A 25,787-nucleotide genomic window follows, 5' to 3' on the forward strand; every position below is an offset into this window, starting at 1 on the left:
CAAAATATGTGGTCATACCTCCCCTCAATAATCAAACCTGCAACTTTGCAAACTGGTGCATTATCCGTGATAACTTGCACCACCCTGTTAGCCCCTATTTGTTCAATAGCTTTTATAATAACATCAGCAATGAACTGTGCATCTTTCACCTCTCCTGAGCAGTCTTCTGCCTTGATAAACATTGCTCCTTTGGGGGAAGTGGCAATGATATTTATCAATGGTCTGCGCCTCATATCTGTCCAACCATCTGAGACTATGGTAACCCCAGAGCTACTCCAGGAAGAACGAATTGGAGCTAAAACGTCCTCCACAAGTTCCTTCTCATTTTTGAGAAGCTGGGTTCTGACTTTCTCATAGTTGGGCCCCTTGTACCCTTGAGGAGCTTTGTTAACTGCCCTTATCATATCTTGCCAGTAAGGAGAGCGAACAACATTGAATGGGATACCACATGCATAAATGCACCTGGCAACTCTGGAATCAGCTTCTTCTCTTGCTTGCACATTCACCAATCTAGCAATTCTGCTATCCTGAACTGATTGGGATGCCCCTGAGCCTCTGGTATGTTTGGGTGCTGCTTGTTCATGTTCTTGACTGTGACCACCTCTCCTCTTTCTTGCTTCAACTACAATCCTTGGCTCAATGTTAGATGTAGCCTGAGTATGCTCATCATGCCTCCTCTTAGTACCATCCGCCTCATCTTGCTCTCTTTGATATGCCCTCCTTACCAACGGATCTGCTGTTTTTGTGCAACCCAGAATCCCCTGTCCTCCTCCATGCAACAGATGCGCCTTCACTCTTGGGTAGGAGCCCTTGTACGTAATATTGCAAAGAGTGCATCGCCATTCCCATGAGCCACCACCTCCACATTTTTGAAGCTTCGTCACATGCCTCCAAAGAGGATAATATTCAGCCCTTGGGTTGGCCCTAGGGTTTGAAGTTGCAGCTGCACTTTGGCTGGAAGCCATTGCTGCAAAAATAAATTAAAAAAACAAATCTGTAAATAATAAATTTATAAAAACGTTTTTCATATTTTTGGCTGTATAAACCCTAGAAAAATTAAAGAAATAGTAAGAAAAAAACTAAGAAATAAATGTGGCTTACCCAAATTAATTATCTGTGGCTGAATCTACCCTAAAATGCCAGAAAAGAGGAGAAATATGGCTGTAGCTGAGCCAAATCTGCTGCAAAAATAAATTTAAAAAACAAATCTATAAATAAAAAACGTTTTTCAGCAATTTAGCTGCATAAACCCTAGAAAATTTGAAGAAATAGTAAGAAAAAACTAACAAAATGAATGTGGCTTACCCAAATTAATTTTCTGTGGTTGAAACTACCCGGAAATGCCAGAAAAGAGAAGAGAAATATGGCTGTAGCTGAGCCAAATCTGCTGCTACAGAAATCTCTTGCTGAAATCTCCTTCTCTTGCTGCTGAAATCTCTTTCTCCCGCTGCTGAAATCTACTTTGCTCAATGCTCAAAACACCAGCTACTGAAACAACTGCCAATCTCCAAGAGAAACTCCTTGCTGAATAGTGTGATGAGAGAATGAGAGGCACTGCTCTTTTATAACTTTAGAAATGGTTTCTAGAAGTGATTAGAAACCCTAAAATAAATTAAAAACTAATTAGGAAAAAAAAAAATTTAAAAAACAAGTATTTTTTTGTGGGAAACGGGGCCCGTACGGCGTGGAAACGAGTTTCCGTCCGTACGGGCGCGTTTCCATTTCGGGAAACGCGCCCGTACGGACGGAAACTCGTTTCCACGCCGTACGGTACGGGGAAACTCGTTTCCGTTTCGTTTCCGTACGGAAACGGACCCTCCCCCTGCGTTTCCTGCAACTTAGGGTCAAGGTAATGCGAGCTCCATGCTCCCTCTGAAAAGAAATTGTGCCTACACCTGAGACACCATATTTTTCATCATTACCCGTCGCTCTGAGTATCTGGAGATCTTTCTCCTCCAAGGTACTGAACAAACTCTTGATGCCTGTCATGTGGAAAGAAGCTCCATTGTCAAGAAACCAACCACTTCCCACCATGGATGAAACCATGCATGCGAAAAGTGTGAAATCCAACTCGAACTGTGAGGCCAGTGCCTCACCTTCTGATCCTTCCACAGATCCCTTCTTGGATTTCCTCAGTGGACAATTTGTAGCAAAATGGCCCACTTCATGACAACGAAAGCATCGCACTTTCGATTTGTCAAACTTCTTCCCACCATGGAAAGAACTGGATTTGGGATGAGAATCCTTCTCCTTCCCTTTCTTTGCCTTACTCGCGAAGGCGCAATTTCTTCATCTTCCTTGGATGAAGATCCATCTCTGGTGCTTCTCCGTATCTCCTCCTGCATCAGATCCGACCAAAGTCGTTCCCAATCTAGCAGTTTCTCTCTTCCGTTTACCGAGTCTTGGTAGCTATGCCAGCTCTTAGGAAGACCCAGGAGAGCAAGACTCACCATGTCATCATCAGCTACCGTGATTCCTACACTTCCAAGCTCACCCTTGCAGGTGGTGAGCTTGTTTAGATACGTAGAGATCGTGTCGCCCTTTTCACACTTGATTTTCTGAAGCTTGTCTTTTAGCGCCAGCTTCCTCTGATCGCTACTGTTATGATATAGATCCTTCAATGTTTTCTACATTGAAAACAGTGTCTCCTTCCCATGGAGACTCAAGACAATGTGGTCTCGAATTCCCTCCAGAGGGATTCTCCTAGCTCTAGCCACACATTTCTTCCATTTCGCCAATTCAGTAGCATTAGTCGGCTTGGGGACTTCTTGATCAATGAAGTCCTTTAGACCGTTATCCTCTAATACTGCTTCCACGCGATCCTTCTAGACTATATAATTCGAACTGCCATCAAGAGCATATTCGAGTCTTAAATCGTTGAACGCCATTGGTGAAATTGAAATGTGATAAGAACTCGACTTCTATATTCAGGAACATCAAATTTCGAACTTCTTCCTTCTTGTATACTATTCTTCTCCTTTGATCACCTTTGCTCTGATACCATGTAGAACTTTTTCTACAAAACCTTGCTCTGATACCATGTAGAAATTCCCACTGTAAGTCAACAAATTATTGAATATACTAAAGCAAAATACAAGATCTACTTCTACAACAAACTGTGCAGAAGCTTAATTGAATATGAGAAAGATCAAATAGAACACATATAACTGAGAATGAGAAATCAATCACACATGAATACAGAAGAATACTCTGGGGAAAGCCTCAGCTAAAAACCCCGATCTCTGTATTATCATACAAGTGGAAATATGTCCGGATTACACAAAGCTTTAGCTCACAAGCTATCTAGCTCTCAGTACAATTCCTCTGCTGCTCATAGACAGCCAAAGGCTTCTCACAAACCTTCTCCTCTACCCTCCAAGCCTCCTATTTCCTTGCGCAGTTTTCCTTGGGGTCTAGTGCTACCACCTATGTGAATTGGCCTCTTCACACACTCACTAACCTCTGATTTAATTGCGCAATCCTAAAGGAGATAATTCCTTCTGTATGGATGAGTTTCCTATATAGGAAAAATCCTCCAACTGATAGCACACTGTCCCTTCCTTTGATCTCAACTGGGTCTTTGACTGAATTGACATGCATGAGTTATTTATGAGAGAATATTCAGTTATCTGGAGAGCAGCAATTACATGCATGCAAGCATTAACTAACTGAACTCACAATTAATTCAACAAACTGTTTGAACTAATCTTATTGGACTTAACTCAGTTAACTGAGCTAACTAATTACAACTCATCCTTATCTCTTTAACTGATGGATAAATTCCTTAATTAATGGAGAAACTGTTGCATGTCCCCACATAGACTTCATGTTTGATTTTCTACAACTAATTAACTCAATATGAATTAATTAATTATTTTACAAATAACTGCTAAGATCAAATTTGACTTTTACTTCTCAATTTTAGTTCAGGGACTAACTAAAACTGGAATCCATCCTGAAATGCTATTTATAGCAATGCTATTTTTAGCACTTCCATTTTTCATTCCTTGTTGCTATATCCAACACTGGTATCTGAGATGCTATTTATAGCAGTGCTATTTTAGCACTTCTATTTTTAGCATTTCTTGTTGCCATTTTCAACACGTCCTGCTTGCTACTGACTGGGAAAATGCTTCTCCAGCCTTTTGGAAAATCTTCCCAGCATCTGGAACTGAAGACGCCCTTCGCTTCAGCTGAATCGAACTTACTTGAGGCTTTGTGCTGCCTCTGCGTAGCCTCTTGGAGAATATTTTCGGCCTCCTCTTTCTGACCCTCCGAAACTGGCAAAGTTCCTCTGGACTCACTGTGTCTGCATCCCCCTCTATGACTCGAACTCTTCTGGTAGAATGCTGCTACTCTTTGGAAAGTCAAATTGCCCAAGGAAATCGATCTCAAGTGTGTTCCTCCATCTACCCATCGACTTCTTCTTATAATCTCCAATTGGGACTCCAACGGCCAAGATTAAATGGTTGAGATCATTTCCTATTCAATCCGGGTGAGTTTTTGAGAAATCTCACCTTCCTCAATAAATTGTTGTGAATTAATCATTTTCCCTAAGTTAGACTTAGGAAAAATCTAAATATTGATTAATTAACTTAATTAAGACATTTCTAGGTGGATTTTCTTGAAACCTTTTATGGGTTCTAGAGTCCTATTGTTTCTTAGCCTCTTTGACCACTGTTGAGACTAGAACACCATCAGATGCTACAAAAACTAACACTCCCTCTTAGTGAGGAAGGTGTTCTAGTGTCGTACTGCTACAACACCCTGTCTTTGCATCATCCTCCATACACGCTGTTGATGTCTGGCAACTGTGATTGCCTGCCACTGCCCACCAACCATTGCACAACTCTGATGCTGCATTTGTGTTGTTGCTGACACTGTTATACTGTTGCCAACTCTGCATCTGCACTGCAACTCCCTCTCAACTGTTGTTGCTGCTACTACAACTGAGATGTATCCAAAATACTGAATCATTTGTCTCTGTGTTGCAATTGTCTCCTGAGCATCTGACTACTACTGGCCTTTGCATTGCCTATTGAGGAATTTACTTTGCTACCGAGCCTCCTGCGTAGCTGTCAACACTGCTCTGCGCTCCTCAACATCTGACTGCTACTAGTCTGCAATTGTCACTTCGGAATTTGACTGCATGACTGATATTGATCCTCCTGCTACTGAACACTGTGGCCCCCCTGTAGCAAGGTAATGATCCATGATGAAACACCATCCGATGCATTCCTCAAGAGACCTTGCCCAAATTTGCGCAACTCTGGGACTAAAGCTTCATATTGCCTTAGCTCTCCCCCGGAGGTATCATTGTAAACATGGCAATGTCTTCCTCGAACCTGGAGGACAATTTGTCTATCTCTACTGATGTTGCCACCTGGTCTTGCTTCTCCTACTTGTCCTTCTTCCTTTGAGGACACTGAGTACTGTAGTGGCCAAACTCGCCACACTTGAAGCACTTGACCTTAGATAGGTCCTTTTTTTTTGCTCCCCTTGTGTACACAGTCCCTGACTGGGACCCTTTGATGCAAGGGCCACATTATCTTCCTCCTCCTCACTCTTCCATCCCTTACAACTGCTTCCGTTGATGGAGGTATTCACTAGTGCTTGTCTCATCTCTTGCTGTAGTAGGCCTGATGACATCCTATCTCACCTAGGTAGATTATCTCGTCCCAAGATGCCTTGGATGGAGATCTCCCAATTCTCTGAGACACTGTTCAGTGCCAAATGGACAAGCTGTGTCTTGAGGCACCTCTCCCACGGTTGCAAGTTGATCTTGGATTTCCTGAATTTTATTGAGGAAGGGATCAATGCCTTCACCCTTATACATGCTGATGTTTCTTAGCTTCTCTTTCTAGATCATCTTCCATTGCTCAAAAGGATTCTGGTATAGCTGTGCGAGAGCATCCCACATTTCTTCGGCGGTGTTCGTGCCAGATATATGTGAGACTATATGGTCCCGGACTCCATAGGATCATCCGCCTCGCCTTCACCATTTCTTTCCTTTACTCTTTCAGTTGATTTGTGTCAATCGATACTACCACAACGCTGTTTGCAAATGTTTTTAGGCCATGCTCATCTAAGAAAAAGGACATCCTGGCCTTCTAGATGACATAGTTAGAAGATCCCTCCAACCTATCTTGATCTTTAAGCCCAACTATGGCCATCTCTGAAATTGGAATGGAAATCTCTCTCTTTCTCCTGCTCGACTATTGATTCTGCTATTCACAGTCCCTTTTTGAGTGAGAAAATATACTTGCAACTACTGCCGGCTACAACTGGAAATTTGGATTTCTAAATTAGAAACCCTCTGAGAGAAATTCCCTGGACACTTCTCTTCCAAACAATGTTGATTCTGCTCTAGCAAAACTACTGCAAAACCTTTTTGCGCCCAAACAAGGAAGCTCAGCAAAAATACTGATCTGCTCTACTAGAATTACTTCCCGACTTTACTACTCCCTGCTGGAACTACTATTGGGCTCTGCGAATTTCTCTTGCCTCCTGCATTGGCAAAATCGAACCCTTTGCCTAGCGGTTCGAACTGCGAAGCCAGCCTCTATGCAAATATGGAAATCAAACTGCTAGACTCCCTCTGAATCTGGACAATTTCTTCCTTTTGCTTCTGAGCTTCCTGTTTGATCAAATTCGTTCTGATACCATGTGAAAATTTCAACTATTGCAACAACTGGAAATTATTCTTCTAATTGTAAATTAATTAGCAGTTTATTTGCTATGACAAACAACGAATAATTCACAACTACAATTTTCACCAAAATAAATACCGCGGAAGATAAACTGGAAACTGAGAAAATACTGGCGCACACACAAAAAATATAACACTTGTTTTTGGACAAAAGTCCTCGGAAAGCCCTGATGTGGGAAAGCGCACACACAAAAAATATAACACTATTGTTTTTGGACAAAAGTCCTCGGAAAAACCTGATGTGGGAAAACCGGGGCAACAACAGAGGGTTTTTATTACTAAGCAGCAGTGAGAAAATTCTGAGTACAATAAATGTCACCAAACTGGCAAATCTACCGTAGAGAAATACTAGCAAAAGTACACTGAGGGATTTTACCCTCTCTCCGTGCAATCCTGACATTTTCTGACCTTTGAAAAGCTAGCCGTCCAAATTGGTCTCCTTGAATCAGCTATCAATGTAGCCGTACTGCTTGCTGCTAACTAGGAAAACTCTTCTCCGACTGTCCGGAAAATCTTCCCGACCTATGGAACCAAAGATGTCCTCCCCTTCAGCTGAATCGAACTTCTCACTTGAGGCTCTGCGTAGCCTCCTGGAGAATATTTTCGGCCTCCTTTTTTTGACCCTTCAGAATTGGAAAACTTCCTTCGGGCTCACTCTCTCTGTGTCCCCTCTCTGGCTCGAACTCTTCTAACATAACGCTGTTGCTCTCTGGAAAGTCGAACTGCCCAAGGAAATCGATCTCAAGTGTGTTCCTCCATCTACGCATCACCTTCTCATAATCTCCAGTTGGGACTCCAACGACCAAGATTAAAACTTAATCAATGGCTTAGATGATTTCCTAGTCGATCTGTGTGAGTTTCTAGAGAAATCTCACCTTCCTTAGTTAATTGCTGTTAATTAATCATTTTCCCAAAGTTAGATTTAGCAAAAATTTAATTACTAATTAATCAACTTAATTAAGGCATTTCTAGGTGGATTTTATTAAATTTTTTGGGTTCTGGAGTCCTAGTGTTTCTTAGCCTCTTTGACAATTGTTGAGACTAGAACACCACCCGATGCTACAAAAACTAACACTGCTCTTAGTGCAATTTGCTTTAGCGTAGCAGTCTCTTGAATTTTAGTCATGACCAATAACCCATGGACTTCAGTTTGCTATAACATGTTGATGTTGTGGAAATAAGTCTTTAACAACCTATTCCTAGGTTGTCTAGATTGAGATTCGAAACTCTTCTAGTTTTCTCATCATTTGTGTGAAGCTTAGAATACAATTTTGCCTGACCACACTTGTTGTATGGTTGGAACTAGAGTATGCATCTATTTCAAGGTTTTGATTTATCATAGGCTTTAAGGTTCCTCTAGGCAACAAGTTTTACCTTGCATCTCAAGTTTGTAGGTAAAGATCCTATGTTTCTTTAAAATCTTCCCCCATTTTCCCTTAATTCATTTTTTTAACTGTATATTTTTGCCACTCCCGACCTGCTATTTCTTGTAAATTTGTGGCAGCTTCTTAGTTCTGGATACCCATTCTTCATCTTCCTAGTTTCTGCCTTGTGTAAACTCATATTACAAATGAATTTAACATTAAGATTTGATAAGTTAATTGTTTCGGTAACTTTTAGTTGAAATGTTCTAAAAAGACAAGCTCCAAAATGGGCCACTATTACTAAATATTAACCAGTGGCTTGTGAATGCTACTCTTAGTGAAATTTGCTTTAGCATAGCAGTCTCTTGAATTTTATTCATGACCTGCTTGAATGGGTCATTCTCTCTCAAATATATGAAAATAGACAGCTCTTAGAGGATACTATAGTCAGAAGATACTCTTGGTTTTTTCAAAGAAAAATTATGTTTTAATAGTTTTTGTTGGCCTCATTAATATAGTGTATTAGTGCTCTGAAAGAATGGAAGAAAAAAATCGGTAATCTGAGTTAGAACTTTGACTGCAAGGACTTAGCATGCAAGTCAAAACTTACTATTGGTAGTTTTAAATTTTGTCAATGTTTTTTGTGATCATTGTAAATTTTAACCGCAGTTTCCACTTTCTTTTTTATCTTTTAATGAAGATGTTTCAGATTTCATTCTTGTTTCTTGTATGTATATTTGATGTTTTCTTTGTACTTTTTGTATCTCTCAATATTGCCACGTCTTTGCCATCCTTTCATGCCCATGGACGTGAATTTTTAATGTACATTGAGACTGTAATCTGGAATCAGTCATTTGGAAAGCTACTCATTTTGTTGGTCTTTTCTTTGCCTTTGCTGGATTGCATTAATAATTTGATACTAATAGGGTATTTTTCAAGCTAATGTTTAAGTGATACTATTCATTTGTTATTTCATGAATGAGCTTTATGTGATATTTGCACCCTTTTGATTGATCATATCCGTCCTTAACATAAAACTTTCCATGCCCTTATTTTTCATGAGGAGGGTTCAGATTCCAGACTTGGCATTCATGTTTTTATTCAGTTACTTTTTTAATAATTATTTTATTTTATGTTTATTTTGTGTGCTTTTATACTTTTCATACTTGATGTATATTTTCCATACTTTGGAGTTTAGATATAATTGTTTAACAAACTTTCTGAGAATGCTCTTGATGCAGTTGGTTGGAAGGTTAGTCATTTTGTTGGTATTCACTTTGCTTTTTGTTCGTTTGTACCACTTTTGTTTGTTGAAGCATTTTCTGTCATATTTCAACATGGGCCTTCAGGCAATGTTATTTGGTTTGAACATGTATGAGGATTTATGAGATGTTTTTCTCACCTTTAGAAGTAATCACCTAAACTTTTCTCTGTGTAGGTGTGTACTTCGTGGTTGTGTCCCCAAAAAGTTACTTGTTTATGCATCCAAGTTTTCTCATGAATTTGAAGAGAGTGGAGGGTTTGGCTGGTCTTATGAATGTGAGCCCAAGCATGACTGGGCCACTCTGATATCTAATAAAAATGCAGAGATAAGACGGTTGACTGGAGTGTACAAAAATGTTTTGAACAATGCTGGTGTAACTCTAATAGAAGGTCGCGGAAAGGTAGAGTGCAAGGCTCTGTTGCTTGGGACATGTCAGTCAGAAATTTACAGAAAAAACACCAAAAATTCATTTACAGTGTTTGATGCTATACCTTTGTTATGTATAATTTTCTTCCATTTTTTCTTGGATGCATAAAGTAGTTTCTGATCCAATAATTGCAATTTGTTATGTTGCCAGATTGTTGATCCACATACAGTGGAAGTTGATGGGAAATTGTACTCTGCAAAGCATATACTTGTTTCTGTTGGTGGACGCCCATCTATTCCTAACATTCCTGGAAAAGAATTTGCAATCAATTCTGACAGTGCTCTAGATTTACCTTCACGACCAGACAAAATCGCTATAATTGGAGGTGGTTACATTGCTCTGGAATTTGCAAGTATCTTCAATGGATTAAACAGTGATGTTCATGTATTCATCCGCCAGAAAAAGGTTTTAAGAGGCTTCGATGAGGAAGTAAGTACAATTTGACTTCTAGTTTGCTTCTGTTTATCTGAAGACTTCGTAAATTTTGTTAACCTTATAACTTCTTGTCCAATAAGCATTTATAAAAAAATATTCTGATTGAACATAGGTGTTTCATAGGTTAGAGATTTTGTAGCAGAACAAATGGCCTTGAGAGGGATCGAATTTCATGTTGAAGAGGCCCCAGAAGCTATAGAAAAAGCACCAGATGGATCACTTACATTGAGGACTGCCAAAGGAGTCAATGCTGGTTTTTCTCATGTCATGTTTGCTACTGGTCGAGTACCAAACACTAAGGTATGGCTATATATCTTGGTAACTTACCAAGATCTTCATGGTCAGAATTTGTTTTCTATTATTTTGTTTTGTTGCTATAAGGATGTACCACCTATTTATTAATATTTATTGGAACTGAATATATTTGTGTGCTAGAATTTGGGTTTAGAGGAGATTGGAGTAAAAATGAACAAGAATGGTGCCATTGAGGTATATACGTAGTGACTTCTATGCATGTTCAGCTACAAGGTTATGGACATTTTGATTCTTGGAACTGAATGTGAATTAGTGCCTTGACTACAATGTGTCATTGATACAGGTAGATGATTACTCAAGGGCATCTGTTGAATCAATCTGGGCTGTTGGGGATGTCACTAACAGGGTAAATTTGACTCCAGTTGCTATAATGGAAGGAGGGGCATTTGCTAAAACTGTGTTTGCCAACGAACCTACAAAACCTAACTACAGGTACGTGGAGTTGTATGCACAATTGAATTCTCTATTTATATGGATACACAAACAGTTTATGATTGGATAACTGTAGCATGTATGTAATAGTTACACGTATTAAACAAATTGCTTCAAGCATTGTAGCACTGGTATGTTTCAGTGTCTTGTTTTGGAGCCCTTTCCGAAAGATAATTGCAGTGATCCAAATGGTTTCTTACTTGGCAAATGGATTTCAATCTGTTGATATTATTTACCAGTGTAATTGGGATTATAACAATTTGAAATGGTCCAAAATGATAATAAAGATGATGAACATTGAAGACCATGATCCCATATGATCATAAAAAATGGTTGGATTTAGTCACTATTAACTGCATGGCATAAGTAGCCTTTTCAGCAAGGTGCATGGAATTACTGTTCGTTTTTTGCCATAGGTTTTGATCCGGTCTATGAAAGCTGTAGGATGCAATAATATCCCAAGGAAAAAATAAGATACAATCACTCTTCAACCAAATAGGCCAAGGACCCTATTCAATTTCAATAATATCCCAAGGAAGAAATAAGATAAAATCCTTGAAAGGGAGAAGCATTATGACTGCTCTTGAACGAATAAGCCAAGGACTGTATGCAAGGAAGGAAGGATCTAAGGCTAGAAGGAAGGTCCAACGGACTACCAAACAGGTCTAGCTGAGCTAGGAAGACTAGTTTCAGTAGGTTGAAGTCAGTGTGCTGTTTTGTGGGAAACCAGGGCAACAAAGTAAGGGAGAAGGTTGGCCACTTGGTAGATCAGTGCGTTAATATTTATTAATGAAAGTAGGGCTGTAGGTGGTTAATTCTAGTGTGTTCATTAGGTTTATAACAGCAGTGAAGTAAATCAAATATATAATTAACAAAGCAAGTGAACTGCTGGAAAATAAGCTATGTTAGTATACCTATCTTACTTCGGTGATTTTCTTAGTCTACTTGAGCAAAGGGCAGGGATGAAAATGAAATGATATGCAGCCCCCTTCAAATCTGATGAAGACAACAAAAACAATCATTAGTTGTAATTCTCTAACATTGGCTTTTGGATTCATTATATGAAGATTTTTTTCAGGTAAACTGCATCCATTTTATTTAGATGAGTGTTTCAGATCAAACGAGTGTGGTTTTCCATCAAGAAAGAAAAAATTCCGAGGAAAAAATGACTTGATAAATGTTATAAATAAGATTAACCTCCAAAGCTAGGTTAAGAGAAGTCGAGGTTGGCTAAAAAATCATAAAAGTGAAACTATTTATATGCATAATTTAAGGCCCTAGATATGGTTTTAGAAAAATGCTAACTTAAATCTGTAAATTAAAAAAGAATATGTTTTTCCTAAGGAAAACCTCGTGGGGAAGCCCAAGGGATGTTGGATATGTGTTGTATCCTTTGCAGGTATACTTAGTCACATCCCAATAGGGGTTCGGTGACAACCCATCCCAGTAGTTGGGAGTGCATGTGGGTTGGCAGGTCCCTGAGGATTTCTTTTTGGGTTTGTTATGTATTATTTTTGATAATGGTTTCAGTCCATTGCAATATAATCCTGAATAAGAGATTATAGTTGTAAGTTGTAACGTGGATTAGGGTTTTGGATGTTGCAGAATGCGAAAATGTAGTATGAATGGTGAAGTTAATACAATGAGATAGAGAGGTGCAATTCTTAGTTAGGTTGGTTTTCCTAGTTAAGAGTTTCTTAGGGTAAATGTTTGTGTATTCTCTACGTGTGCGCCATTGTGAGTCTTATGTTTTAGACTAGTTTGGCATTGCTTTTCTTTCACAGGGTTAACAAACTCATTGTTTCGTATTTGTAATATTCCTAATTAGCTATGGCTAATTGGAATATTTGATTTTGTTCGATTTTTGCCTTCTATAGTTATTTGTAAATAAAAAGTGAGAAAGGGGGAACATAACTCACTTTAAAATAAAAAGTCACTTCCTAGGTAGCACAACGTTGTGACTTAAAGGGGAACCAGGGGGGCCAAAGGGGGACGCAGAAATGGGGCCCACGCAGACACATGGAGGGACTGTGTAGGAGGGAAGGAACACATGGCAAGAAGGGGATCACGCAGGAAAAAGTGAGCCTAGGGATTGTGAGAGGCAGAGGCTATAAAATAGAGAGGAACCCCCTCATTTGGGATCATTCTGGTTATGAGCATTTGTGATAGTCATTTCGACTTAGAGCACACTGGCTGTTTAGCTAGTCTGCAACACTGTTTAGTGCATTGAGTGTCTCTGTTCGGAGATCTCACCCTTAGCCCCGGGGGACTTCGAGTGCCTGCTCGGGCAAGGTATTTCCATTGGCATTTCAGCAGTAGTTCCATCAACGTTTTAGCAGCAGTTTCATCAGCGTCTTTGAGGAACTGTGCAGAACCCCAAGGGGGTGATTTTCGGGGGTCGGCCATTTCAGAAAAGCTTTCTGGGTTTTTCTGGGTTTTTTGAGTAGAGTCCGATTCCAGAGTTTCAGCCTTTTCTGAGGAGGGGAGCAGCCCCAAATCCTCATTCGATTTCCAGCAGCAGCAACAGCACGACAGTTTTCCAGTAGCTGGGACGCAGATTAGTGTGAGGCCATTCCAGGAAAGCTTTCTGGGTTTCTTGAGTAGAGCCCGAATCCAGAGTTTCAACTTTTTCCGAGGAGGGGAGCAGCCCCAAATCATCATTTGTTTCCTAGCAACAGCAACAACACAACAGCAGTATCCACGCAGAGAGGCCATTCTGGTCATTCTGAGAGTATTTCTTCACTTGCCTTGTGCAAGTCGAGGTGCCATCTGTCTAATCACCTCTTGTACTCATTTATTGCTCAGTATAATAAAATGGCTTAGCATTTCTCGCTGCATTTCTTGTGTATCTGCTTATATTCCCGATTTACATTATTATATGTTGTTCCACTGTTATTTTATCACTTCTGGTTTATTATATCATTTGCACATATTTGGTTGGAGTTTTTGCTGGGGTTTGAGGAATATTCTGGGTTGGGATATTACAGTGGTATCAGAGCATAGATCTGGCTCAGCTTGTGAAGCTAGCAATCTATGACACCGGGGAAAAACCCTATATCTGTTACAGAGGTTAGAGATACAGAGACACTGGGCGTAGGTTGGAGAATACCTACGGAGAGGGAGATTGTGTTCCTGTGGTAGACGCAGAGCAAGAGGAACTTGTGGTAGAAGCAGAATAGAGAGAGCCAGTAGTGGACGCAGAGCAGATGGCAGATGAGGACGAGAAGAGATTTGCGGATATGCTCCTCAAATCAGTGCAAGATCTGTCGAGACAGATTGAGGTGATGGGGTAGAGATTCACAACAATAGAGGCCAGACAGTGGGAGAGCCCACAAGTTTTCCAGATCGGTGAGGGATCAGGTGCATCCCATCACTTGCTAGAGCAACGTGATACTGCGCAGCAGGGGGCCTCACATGCCCCTACACGCTTTACCATGCCCACCTTCTTAAGAGCAGACACGGGGGCTGCAGCCCAGCAGGAGGCAGAGCCCGGGCGTATGGGCGATTATTTTACAGAGTACCGGGCCTATGGGCAGAGTTCAGGGAAGCCCTCTCATTTAGCGATTTTGTTCAGCTCCAGCGGGATAGCAAACCCCGCGATCATCACAGAGGGTACTGACATTACCATGATGGCGACACCCACCGTGCAGCGAGCAGATTCCACTTGCCTACGTTTGATGGCTCATCAAACAGTTCAACAAAGTCTTGGGTGGAGAAGCTGGACATTTATTTCCAGCTTAACCAGATGTCGGAGGCAGAGGCCATCAAGGTGGCAATGTTGCATTTGGATGGCGAGGCCCAGGATTGGTGGTTTCATGGGATGGTTACATTGGGGCACTCCACAGTGACATCATATGCCGAGTTTACCAGGAGACTGATGGAGTGATTTGATCGGAGGGATCCAGAGCAGCATTTTGTTGAGCTGACGAGGCTCAAACAGACAGGGGGCCTAGAGACCTACATTGCAGAGTTCTTGAGGGTCTCTGTGATAGTGCCAGACCTCTCCACGACACGGAGCATTTTTATGTATGTTGAGGGGTTAGCAGAGCCACTTCAGGGTCTAGTCCGATCCACTAGACCAGCTACTTCCGACCCCAAAAACTACATGACAATCATGGTTGGGCACACATTCTCCAAGCTATATGCTACAGTACTCCACAGGACACTCTCCCATTTCCTTGAGCAGAGACAACTCAGGGCCAAGGGCCAAGCAAGATTCCGCCTAGACTACCAGACAATCGACCACGTCCTTACTCTTCGTGCGATGATCGAGGAGGTTAGACATCGATCCTCAAAAGTGTACCGCTGCTTTGTAGATTTCCGGAAAGCCTTTGACTTAGTCCTGAGGGAAGATCTTTTCCAGAGGCTAAGAGAGATTGGCATTTCCTCGACTCTTCTGACAGCTATCATGCGCCTCTATGAGGCCGTCCTTGGCCGTCTCTGCACAGTCGGAGGAATGTTAGATTTCATCCGAAGCACCATTGGAGTCAAGCAAGGATGCCCCCTTTCTCCTACTTTATTTGGGATCTATATCGATTGGCTTTAGTCCTTCCTCTGAGAGTATATCCAGGATACAGATGGGTGTCTTCTTCACCAGGTCCTGATTTCCATCCTCCTTTTTGCAGACGATATTGCCCATATAGCCTCCTCCCAAGAAGGCCTTCAGAGATAGCTGGATGCTCTCGCAGCTTTTTGTGACCGGAGGCATCTAACTGTGAATTTAGGTAAAACCAAAGTGATTATCTCCAATGGAGTCAAGAAAACCTCAGACTTACACTTCCTATTTAAAGGAGAGGAGATTAATATTGTCAGCACCTATACATATTTGGGAGTTCAGTTTTCAGGGCCTCGCTTCAGCCTGCGGCCAACCCTTCAACCTCGGATCAACAAAGGGTATGGCTCCCTAGCCCTTCTGGAGAGGCAGTGTTTCCGGCACCATTTCCAAGACATCTCATCCAAAATGAGCATCATGGACACTTTGATTTGCCCCACAGTGCTTTACGGCTCAGAGATTTGGGGTCCCTCTCTCTTAGAGTCAGATTGGGCTTCAGCGAAGCGGGTCTAGACCCTCCTTTTGCGCCGTTTCATTAGGTGCAAGCAGACAGTTCCTCGGCACATCATTCTAGCAGAGTTCAGGGCTCAACCTTTCCGCCTAGAGGTGATATTAAAGTTAGTGTCGCTCCTGCACAAGCTCCGAGGCCTGGCAGACGCGAGGAAGGGTCGTGACAGATACCGATATTTAGCATATTGCTCCTTGGAGAACATCGCCCGTATGCAGACAGGCCGATCCAAATGTTGGTACACCAGTGTGACAGAGCTTCTAGAGGCTTTAGGAATCCAGATTGACAATCTCCCTCCTTTTCAGTACTCTCTGAATGCTCCAGGCCACCTCCTTCCCAATCAGCAAGAGCTGAATAAAATCATTAAGGAGGATATTTACAGACGATACATTCAGACTACAAGGACCAACCCTCCCAATGGGTTGCGTCCAAAATTGGCCTTCTACGCGGAGCATTGCTTGGAGATCGGGGATGGGCTCATCATCAGACCCCAGTACACGTTCCAACATTGGATGCATGCCCTTAGAATCCCCCTCGGGCAGCTCAGAGTTGGGTCTCACAGACTCCGGGTGGAGACAGATCACCACATCGATAGGGCAGATAGGATTTGCCAGCTTTGTCACTTACAGGAGATACAGAGAGACACACTTCATCTTCGGATGCCCTACTTACTACGAGATTCGAGGTCGTTTCCATTGTCTCTTTAGGTCTTCTCAGACTTTGACCAGTGTCCTCAGATATGTTGATCCGAGATGCCTTGCACTTTATCTCTGGGAGGCCTTCAGATTTCGGGCTCGTTTTCTTCAGCCCCCGACTAGATTGGACACCACGTAGAAGATGACAGATTTCTTTAGGGCGCTACCATCAACGCTTGGCAACAAAAGAACCATTGACCGACCCACAGACACTGAGACCAGATTAGTGCGGTTTCGGGGGGGGGGGGGGTCGACCCACCAGACTGCACTAGCGCTCCAGGATTGGATCCACCCCTGGGAGGCGCCTTAGAACCTCCAGGCGACAACAGCGACAGCCCAATATGCCCACAGGACAACAGACTTTGACAAGCTTCTCTCAGTTTTCTTCTCTCGGCCTCAGATGTTAGGAGTAGGAACTGGAGAGGGGACTCCTTCCCCCCCCTTTTCCCTTCTTCTTCTCCTTCTCTACTTCATCATAGTGCTTTTTTCGAAGCCAAGAGCTTCTAGCTTCTACATTTACATTTACATGTGTTTTCTGCTTTTTAAAAGAAATGTTAAAGGGGACCGTTTGGTCCACCGGCTTGGCATGACGTAATCATTGTAACCGACAGTCCTGTTGACCTATTATGGTCATTTGTTGGACATTAGTAAAATTATCTTATCTACGAGAAATTCATTCATGAGCTGCCATATTTTAACACTCCCTCTTTGCCAAATTTTAATACTCCCTCTCAGCTAGGGAGAAATTTCTTTCTCCATCGAAGATCTCTACTTCCTCTGATCTCTTTCATTCATTTCAGCTCAACTCTGCTCTGTAACATCTGTAACAATGAAGTCACAATCTAAAGAAGAATCATCCACTTGACACAAATTTGGAAAGGAAAGGATTGTCACATGTCACATAAACAAGGATTACACTCAACCAATTTTCATTTAAAAAGTTAGGTGATAAAACACCGACATCACATAGACAAGACTCAAACAATTAACACAGACAAGTGTCAAGTGGTGGAACAATTGCATCCTAGACAAGTCATACAGACAAGTCTCACTACACCTATTGGCCATATAGGTGGTCTCCCAGACTTTGGGTCAGATGCATACTAAGGCCTACTCTTGTGGCACACACTACACAAGAGGTCCCTCATCCTCAGGAGCTTTTCGACATCATTCCCTAATTCTGTGAGCTCTGATAGGGGGAGAAGACAACTCAGTTTTCTTAATCAGCTATGACCGTTTCTCAGAAAGGTCACGTCCATAAGTCCATGTTGCTTTCTAAAAACCAAGAACTTTATTTTCGGTAAAGGCTTGGTGAGAATGTCAACTATCTGATCATCATCAGAGATGTGATGGAACCTCACTGCTGCTCTCTGCACCATATCCCGAATATAGTGAAACTTGATCTCAATATGCTTGGACTTGTCATGAAACACAAAACTTTCTGCAGAACGAATCCCACTCTTAGCGTCACAATATATAACTGTTGTGTCTAGAACTTGCTCAAATAGTTCCCTAAAAAGTTTTCTCAGCCAAACTGACTAAAAACTAACCATTCTAGCAACATTGTACTCAACTTCAGCTGTACTCAATGCAAAAGACTTCTGCGTTCTGTTCATCCAAGAGATCATGGCAGATCCCAAGCTAAAGCAACACCCACAAGTGCTCTTTCTATTAGCAGAGTTACGAACCCAATCAACATCAATATATCCGTGAAGTCTTACATTTTTAGCATTGTATTTCAATCCTAGATTGATAGTTTTGTTATCACTCCAAAATTTCTTCTAAGTTGTTAGAAAAAGAAATGATAGAGGTAACCACAAACCTACTTTTGAGACTAGTGTCTAGCCTTCCTAATGCCCAGAGAGGGCTCTCTCTTTTTAATTTAACTTTGTCTAGTTATTTTATTTTAGGTTAGTTATGATTGTGCTTGGGTTTTTGATTTGAATTTGGGTGGTGGGATCAATTACTTGGATGAACAAAGGGTTACTTTTACCATTGGGCTATGGGGTCAAAATGTCAGATAAACAGGACTGGATCAAGTTCTAAAAACAGTGTCTACAGGGCAAGATAGAGGAGTTACTACAGATCTCAAAGGCTTGATGGTGGAATGGTTTCCAATCAGATCGAGGGAGCAATTAAGGGTTTCTTAGGCCAGATTATGAAGAGAAATGAAATAGGTCAACCGGGATGGGAGAGAAATTAAGGGTTCTCAAATCTGGAGATCAAAGGAAAACATATAAATGATTAACTGTGCAAAACAGAGTGTACTTAAACAAATTCTGAGTTAAATTTCTAGTTAATTAATTTAAATTTAGATAACATTTAAGTTTATGAAACACATAAGAAAGTAACAAAATCAGACAAAGGAGATACTTCACTGCAATAGCTCATCTCATGAATCCTATAGTGCAATCTTTTTATTACTTGCTTCAGTCTGTTGACTTGAAAATTGGTACAATAACCCTGTTGGAAATAATACTGAGAGGGGGGGTGAATCAGTATTATCAGATCAATAAAACCTTTTCAATTTCAAACTCAGAAACATATACGCGACTTCAGTTAAGTGAATCCGCGTGTACACGCGACTGTGTCTAAAGCAACTAGCGTATATGCAGATATCTTATGATTCAGTTAATCTTATCTTCAGTAAATGCATCAGAACATTATTAAGCAATTTAACAGTAAACAGGTGCAGTATAACAGAACAGAACATCACACAAGAGCCACACACATGAACACCATGATATAAGGTGGAAACCCAATGTGGGTGAAAACCACCTGCTGCAATTCGTCTCTTTCTTCTTTAATGAGAAACTTCTTTTACAATATACTGGTGCAGTCCTTTACCAGTATGCAGGCTACAACCTACAGAGGGCTACAACCCTCTCTTTCGTTTTCCAACTACTTCTGGAAGGGAGCTACAACTCCCTCAGCTCTTGTACTAGCTGATCCATTTACTAGTACGTAGGTGCTGACCCTACAACCTTCAGGAACCACGTTTCATCAATTTTCAGACTGGATCCAAGAGTACAAAGCAAACATTACCGCAATACAATCATCAACTTATACTTGCATCATAATTCATTAAACAACCCAATACCGAATCACTGAAACCCTGTCATCAAGAACACAGAACCCAAACCAGAATCTAGAACTCTGCAACAACCACCAAAATCAGCAACAACCTGAAATATCAACCCTTATCATGCATACGCTACTTCACTGTACCAAAACCGCGTGTATACGCGCTTTCTCCAAAGGCAACCCGCGTGCAGATCTAGAAATGATTACTTCTGCCTTTGTTGTCAGATCCGACCCTTGCCAAGCGTCCCGAACAAATAACCAGCAATACCAGATCCTCTCACTGCGTCAGACACCCACACACATCTCTTTGCCTAGTGATCTTCTCCTTATATAGCCTTAGGCCTTGTTCAATACCAAGAGCCAAAACCATAGAAACACAATACCATCAACTTCAAAACTAGGGATCGACACGCCCGTCGAGACACAATGGTCCGAAACCATAGGCACAACTTCCAAGGACTAACCGCCATGGACCAAAGGTACTTTTCCACATACACGCGCTTTTTCTGAAGCCAACCTGCGTGTACACGCGACTTGGGCTTAACAAACCTGCGTGTATGAACTTCCTTGGTAAGCTGTACTAGGATCTGTCTTCTGATTAAGTTGCCATTACCTGTACCAACTTCTGAGCATCTGTACCAACCTCTGAGTGAGTTGCCATCAAGGACAACACTTGAATCATAATGCCAACAATCTCCCCCTTTGGACTTGATGGCAACCACTACACCAAGTCACTCTCCCCCTTTGACATCAAGGGCAAAGGGCGGACCAAGATATTCTCTTCTTTGGTATACCTTCTGCTGTCCATACTCCCCCTGAGTACTTGCTGAAATCTCCAACTGTGCTCCCCCTTTGTGTATGCCAAAGTGTACCAATCTATCCATCCTGCTCTTGTTGAATTGTGCTGTTCATGCTCCCCTTGACTGTAGGCAAGATCTGCAAAAGATGTTCTTCAAGAAGAACAAGGACTTATACATCATAGAAGACCTTCCTATCACCAAAAGACTCAACATACATTCATCATTCATCCCAGGCACAGTGGGGAAACCAACATAGGCCGTTACATGACCTTGACACCATAAAAAGAGATATCACAAGAGATACATGACATAGAGACGAAATATCTAGACCAAGACTTATGAAAGCCACCAACAGCATCATGATCTGTACCATAAGCATCAGCCTGCAATCCCATTCCTAAACAGTAAGATGTATCATTTAGCTTCATAGACTTTATCAACAACTTCTAACCATAATGCCAACAATGCATTATTTGAAGAATATTCTCCCCCTGAGTGTGAGCCAACCATGTCTGAACCATTTCCTGAGTCTGTTCTGCTCCTCCTGAGCCTGAGCCAACCATGTCTGAACCATTTCCTGAGTCTGTTCTGCTCCTCCTGAGCCTGAGCCAACCATGACTGAACCTGGGTCTGTTCTGCTGCCCTTTCTCCATATACGCGACTTTGCAGCCTGTAACTCGCGTATATACGCGACTTGTCTTCATTATTTCAGCGTATGCAGGATGGAATACTGAATCTCATCACTTTCAGATTCCCCTGTGTCTGTTATGTCAGCTGACTGAGTTGTCCCACACCTTTCTGTCTCTGTCTTCTTCAATTCCTGCAACTGTGATGATGTATGGTCCCCTTGTCTTGAATTTTGAAATCTGCTCCTGCATTCCCTTGCTTTATGCCCATAGTTGTTGCATGTATAACACCTTATATTTTTCATGTTCCTTCTATCACAATCAATTGCTTTGTGTCCATATGCATTGCAGGCAAAGCAATACCCTCTGAAATACTTGGGATGCGATGATCTTTCTTGAACCATTCTACTTCTGCATCTGGCTGCAACATGTCCAAGATTATGACATACATAACATTCAACATTATTCAGCGGAGGAAATAATCGTCTATCACGTCCATAGTTAGGAGTAAAGGATCTTCCTTGAGGAATTTCTTTCCTTGGTTGTTCCTTGAGCATTTCAGATTTCTCATTAGAGTTTCTTGCCTCACCTTGTGAACTAGATTCACCTTCACCATATTCATGAAAACCAAGACCAGTCTTGATAGCAGGAGATCTTTGACTATTAAGAATATCATCCAAGACTTTAGAACTATCTTGAAATCGTAAGAGCTTATCCTTTTCTTCTAGTTTACCTTTCAAGATATTTACCTCAACCTGATGTTGTTCTTCCTTTTTCAGATACTGCTTCCTTAGGTCTTCTTCAACTTTTCTCCCTTCTTCCACTTGTCGCTTTAGTTTGATCACTTCATGTTCTTGATCTTCAAGATCTTCTTTTAGAGAGAGGATCTTTGATTCAAGTCTCTGAATAGTTGTGCTCTGATCTTTTGCTATATCCTGCAATCTCTCCCTTACCCTGGTTTCTGTTTCCAATAGTTCTTTTAATTTGGCAGCTTCTTCAGTTTCTGCATTCTTCTCTTCATGTGCCATGAGACTTTTAATATCCTCGCTATTATTGAATGAAGCATTCTTCTTCTTGTGCGCCATGAGACTTCTAATATCTTCACTATCATTTAATGAACTTTTAATATGGGAATAATAGCTTCTACCATCTTCTTCATATATCCTTTCTTTGTTATGAGGACATCTAGCAGCATAGTGACCAACTCTACCACATAGAAAACATTTGAAAGGCAGCTTATCTTTGAACCGTCCAGTTCCCCGTTCAAGATTCTTGACAAAATTTACCTCATCTTCTTCCTCTGACACTTCGAATGCGGCCTCTGGTGGTACCTCTTGTCGCATTTCAAAAGCAGTTAAGATCCCGTGAAGCTGTGACATGGTAACTTTCCGCACATTCTCCTTTTCTTCTATGGCAGATACTTTAGAATCAAATTTAGTAGACAGAGATCTCAAAACCTTTTGAACTAAGACAACTTCCTCAAATTCTTCACCCAGATCCCTCATACAATTCACAATCTCATCCATACGCAGGAAATAATTAGCTACGCTTTCATTACTTCGCATCTTAAGAGTTTCATACCGGATTCTGAGAGTTTGAAGCTTCGCTATTTTTACCTGATCATCTCCTTCGTAGCTTGTAACGATTTTGTCCCATATTTCCTTAGCTGATTTGAGATGCATGATCTTCATAAATTCTGATTGAGTCAAAGTACTCAATAGGACATTAACTACTTTGGCATTGAGCTCATATTGCTTTTTCTCTGCTGGATCTGTAGGAGTTGCTGATGGGAATTTGTATCCTCCTTCTACGAGTCCCCAAACTTCTGCTCCAAGAGACTGTAGATATGCAGTGGTTCTTATCTTCCAGTGAGTAAAATTGTTCCCGTCAAAGACTGGTGGCCTGATGTGTGCCTCTCTTTCTGGATTAGCCATTTTGATGGATCTTTTCCTTCAAGCGATCAAGCTTCCTCTGAAGGACCTGCTCTGATACCAATTGTTGGAAATAATACTGAGAGGGGGGGTGAATCAGTATTATCAGATCAATAAAACCTTTTCAATTTCAAACTCAGAAACATATACGCGACTTCAGTTAAGTGAATCCGCGTGTACACGCGACTGTGTCTAAAGCAACTAGCGTATATGCAGATATCTTATGATTCAGTTAATCTTATCTTCAGTAAATGCATCAGAACATTATTAAGCAATTTAACAGTAAACAGGTGCAGTATAACAGAACAGAACATCACACAAGAGCCACACACATGAACACCATGATATAAGGTGGAAACCCAATGTGGGTGAAAACCACCTGCTGCAATTCGTCTCTTTCTTCTTTAATGAGAAACTTCTTTTACAATATACTGGTGCAGTCCTTTACCAGTATGCAGGCTACAACCTACAGAGGGCTACAACCCTCTCTTTCGTTTTCCAACTACTTCTGGAAGGGAGCTACAACTCCCTCAGCTCTTGTACTAGCTGATCCATTTACTAGTACGTAGGTGCTGACCCTACAACCTTCAGGAACCACGTTTCATCAATTTTCAGACTGGATCCAAGAGTACAAAGCAAACATTACCGCAATACAATCATCAACTTATACTTGCATCATAATTCATTAAACAACCCAATACCGAATCACTGAAACCCTGTCATCAAGAACACAGAACCCAAACCAGAATCTAGAACTCTGCAACAACCACCAAAATCAGCAACAACCTGAAATATCAACCCTTATCATGCATACGCTACTTCACTGTACCAAAACCGCGTGTATACGCGCTTTCTCCAAAGGCAACCCGCGTGCAGATCTAGAAATGATTACTTCTGCCTTTGTTGTCAGATCCGACCCTTGCCAAGCGTCCCGAACAAATAACCAGCAATACCAGATCCTCTCACTGCGTCAGACACCCACACACATCTCTTTGCCTAGTGATCTTCTCCTTATATAGCCTTAGGCCTTGTTCAATACCAAGAGCCAAAACCATAGAAACACAATACCATCAACTTCAAAACTAGGGATCGACACGCCCGTCGAGACACAATGGTCCGAAACCATAGGCACAACTTCCAAGGACTAACCGCCATGGACCAAAGGTACTTTTCCACATACACGCGCTTTTTCTGAAGCCAACCTGCGTGTACACGCGACTTGGGCTTAACAAACCTGCGTGTATGAACTTCCTTGGTAAGCTGTACTAGGATCTGTCTTCTGATTAAGTTGCCATTACCTGTACCAACTTCTGAGCATCTGTACCAACCTCTGAGTGAGTTGCCATCAAGGACAACACTTGAATCATAATGCCAACAAACCCTTAGGTTTAAGATCAAAATAAATCTACAAATGTATAGCAATCCACCCTCAATACTTCGAATTATGAAGTATTTATACAAAAATATTATACAAAATATCCCAAACTATCTTGGGAACTAATCTGGGAGAAAGAAATATCTTCATGCAAGAAGATAGAGACAACTATTGAACTGCTGTTTGCTATCCATGTTATTTAGGTTCTTCTGGCTTTGATCTTTTGATATTTTGCACTTTAATCTGCTTTGCTGTTTGGTCTTCATGCTGGATGTTTTATTTACTCTGACCTTTCATCTGATACACTTTCATCTAATACACTTTGATCTGGCTGACCTGTCAATATCCTTTTACTGTGCCCTTTTACTTTTACTGTACATTTTACATTTTTACTGTGTATTTCTACAATAAATCATTTAGTTTTTCCCATGTCTTAGCATCTGGTAATCGGATATTGATCATCTTTTTGTAGATCTCATCTGCCTCTCTATACTTCTCAAAATACCTGGGAATTTGTGGTTCAGGCTGCAAACTGGTTTCCATGGTGACTGTAGAGGGTATAGTGGCTTCAGCTGTGCACTGGATGCTTGAATGGGGCGTTCGGAGCTTGTTCGGGAGGTAATCAACAATCAATTTCGGTTGCAGAGGCTCAGGGTGGCGCAGGAAGGCTTAGGTAGCATTCACAGTGCAAACGAGCGAAAAGAGTCGAAATGGGCTTCTTCGGCCTTTTAACCGGCAACGGTTAGAATTTGGCGCGAAATTCATAAATGAACAGTGAGTGGTTTTGGCTTTTGGCGGGGAGGTGGTTTTAGGGGCCATTGCACCGCTTTTGGCAGGCGGGCGGTATTTCCTTAAGTGCACGTGATTTCACTTGGAGCTGCCACATAGCCGAAAAGGGCTCGAGCAAAACCACGAATCTCGCGTGCTCTTGGGCTGGTAAAGATCGGAAAAAGAATCAGCGCGATATGGATGTGCGTCGTCAGATCTGGGGGTGAAAGATCTCACAGCTGTCGTGTGGTAAAATAACACGGAGGGAATAGGGGTGAAGATTTGCTGGGCCTGGGGGATTAATTACAACTAATTGTAATTAATTAATGAATAAAGTGGGGGTTAAAAATATAATGAACGGGTTAATGGAGTGGAACTAGGGTTAAATGTGGCGGGGTTTTCTTTAACTGCACCAAGGGTTGGTGGGTTAATAGGTTTATGTCGGGGACATATAAATCGAGGAATTAATTAAATAATGCGGGGGGGGATATAAACTTTTTTT

At 41.4% G+C, this 25,787-nt stretch overlaps 2 protein-coding genes across 2 annotated transcripts in view; both read left to right on the forward strand.

Moving 5' to 3' along the window:
• The window catches only part of LOC149191418 (glutathione reductase, chloroplastic/mitochondrial-like), a 38,486-nt gene extending 28,278 nt beyond the window's left edge, over window positions 1–10,208 (forward strand). Inside the window, exons 2-4 of the mRNA XM_089406648.1 lie at window positions 9,315–9,325; window positions 9,512–9,737; window positions 9,915–10,208. Coding sequence (XP_089262774.1) covers window positions 9,315–9,325; window positions 9,512–9,737; window positions 9,915–10,208 — 531 coding nt within the window. The remainder of the gene's footprint in view (window positions 1–9,314; window positions 9,326–9,511; window positions 9,738–9,914) is intronic.
• Window positions 10,061–25,787, forward strand: part of LOC149191419 (glutathione reductase, chloroplastic-like) — a 48,735-nt gene continuing 33,008 nt past the window's right edge. The window contains exons 1-4 of the mRNA XM_089404253.1: window positions 10,061–10,193; window positions 10,323–10,499; window positions 10,635–10,688; window positions 10,798–10,946. Of these exons, the coding sequence (XP_089260379.1) occupies window positions 10,347–10,499; window positions 10,635–10,688; window positions 10,798–10,946 (356 nt within the window). The 5' untranslated portion in view covers window positions 10,061–10,193; window positions 10,323–10,346. The remainder of the gene's footprint in view (window positions 10,194–10,322; window positions 10,500–10,634; window positions 10,689–10,797; window positions 10,947–25,787) is intronic.

Source organism: Pinus tabuliformis, chromosome 2_2, assembly GCF_031772625.1.
Source record: "Pinus tabuliformis cultivar Carrire ecotype Pingquan chromosome 2_2, CPIR1, whole genome shotgun sequence".
In the NCBI taxonomy this organism is placed as follows: Eukaryota; Viridiplantae; Streptophyta; class Pinopsida; order Pinales; family Pinaceae; genus Pinus; species Pinus tabuliformis.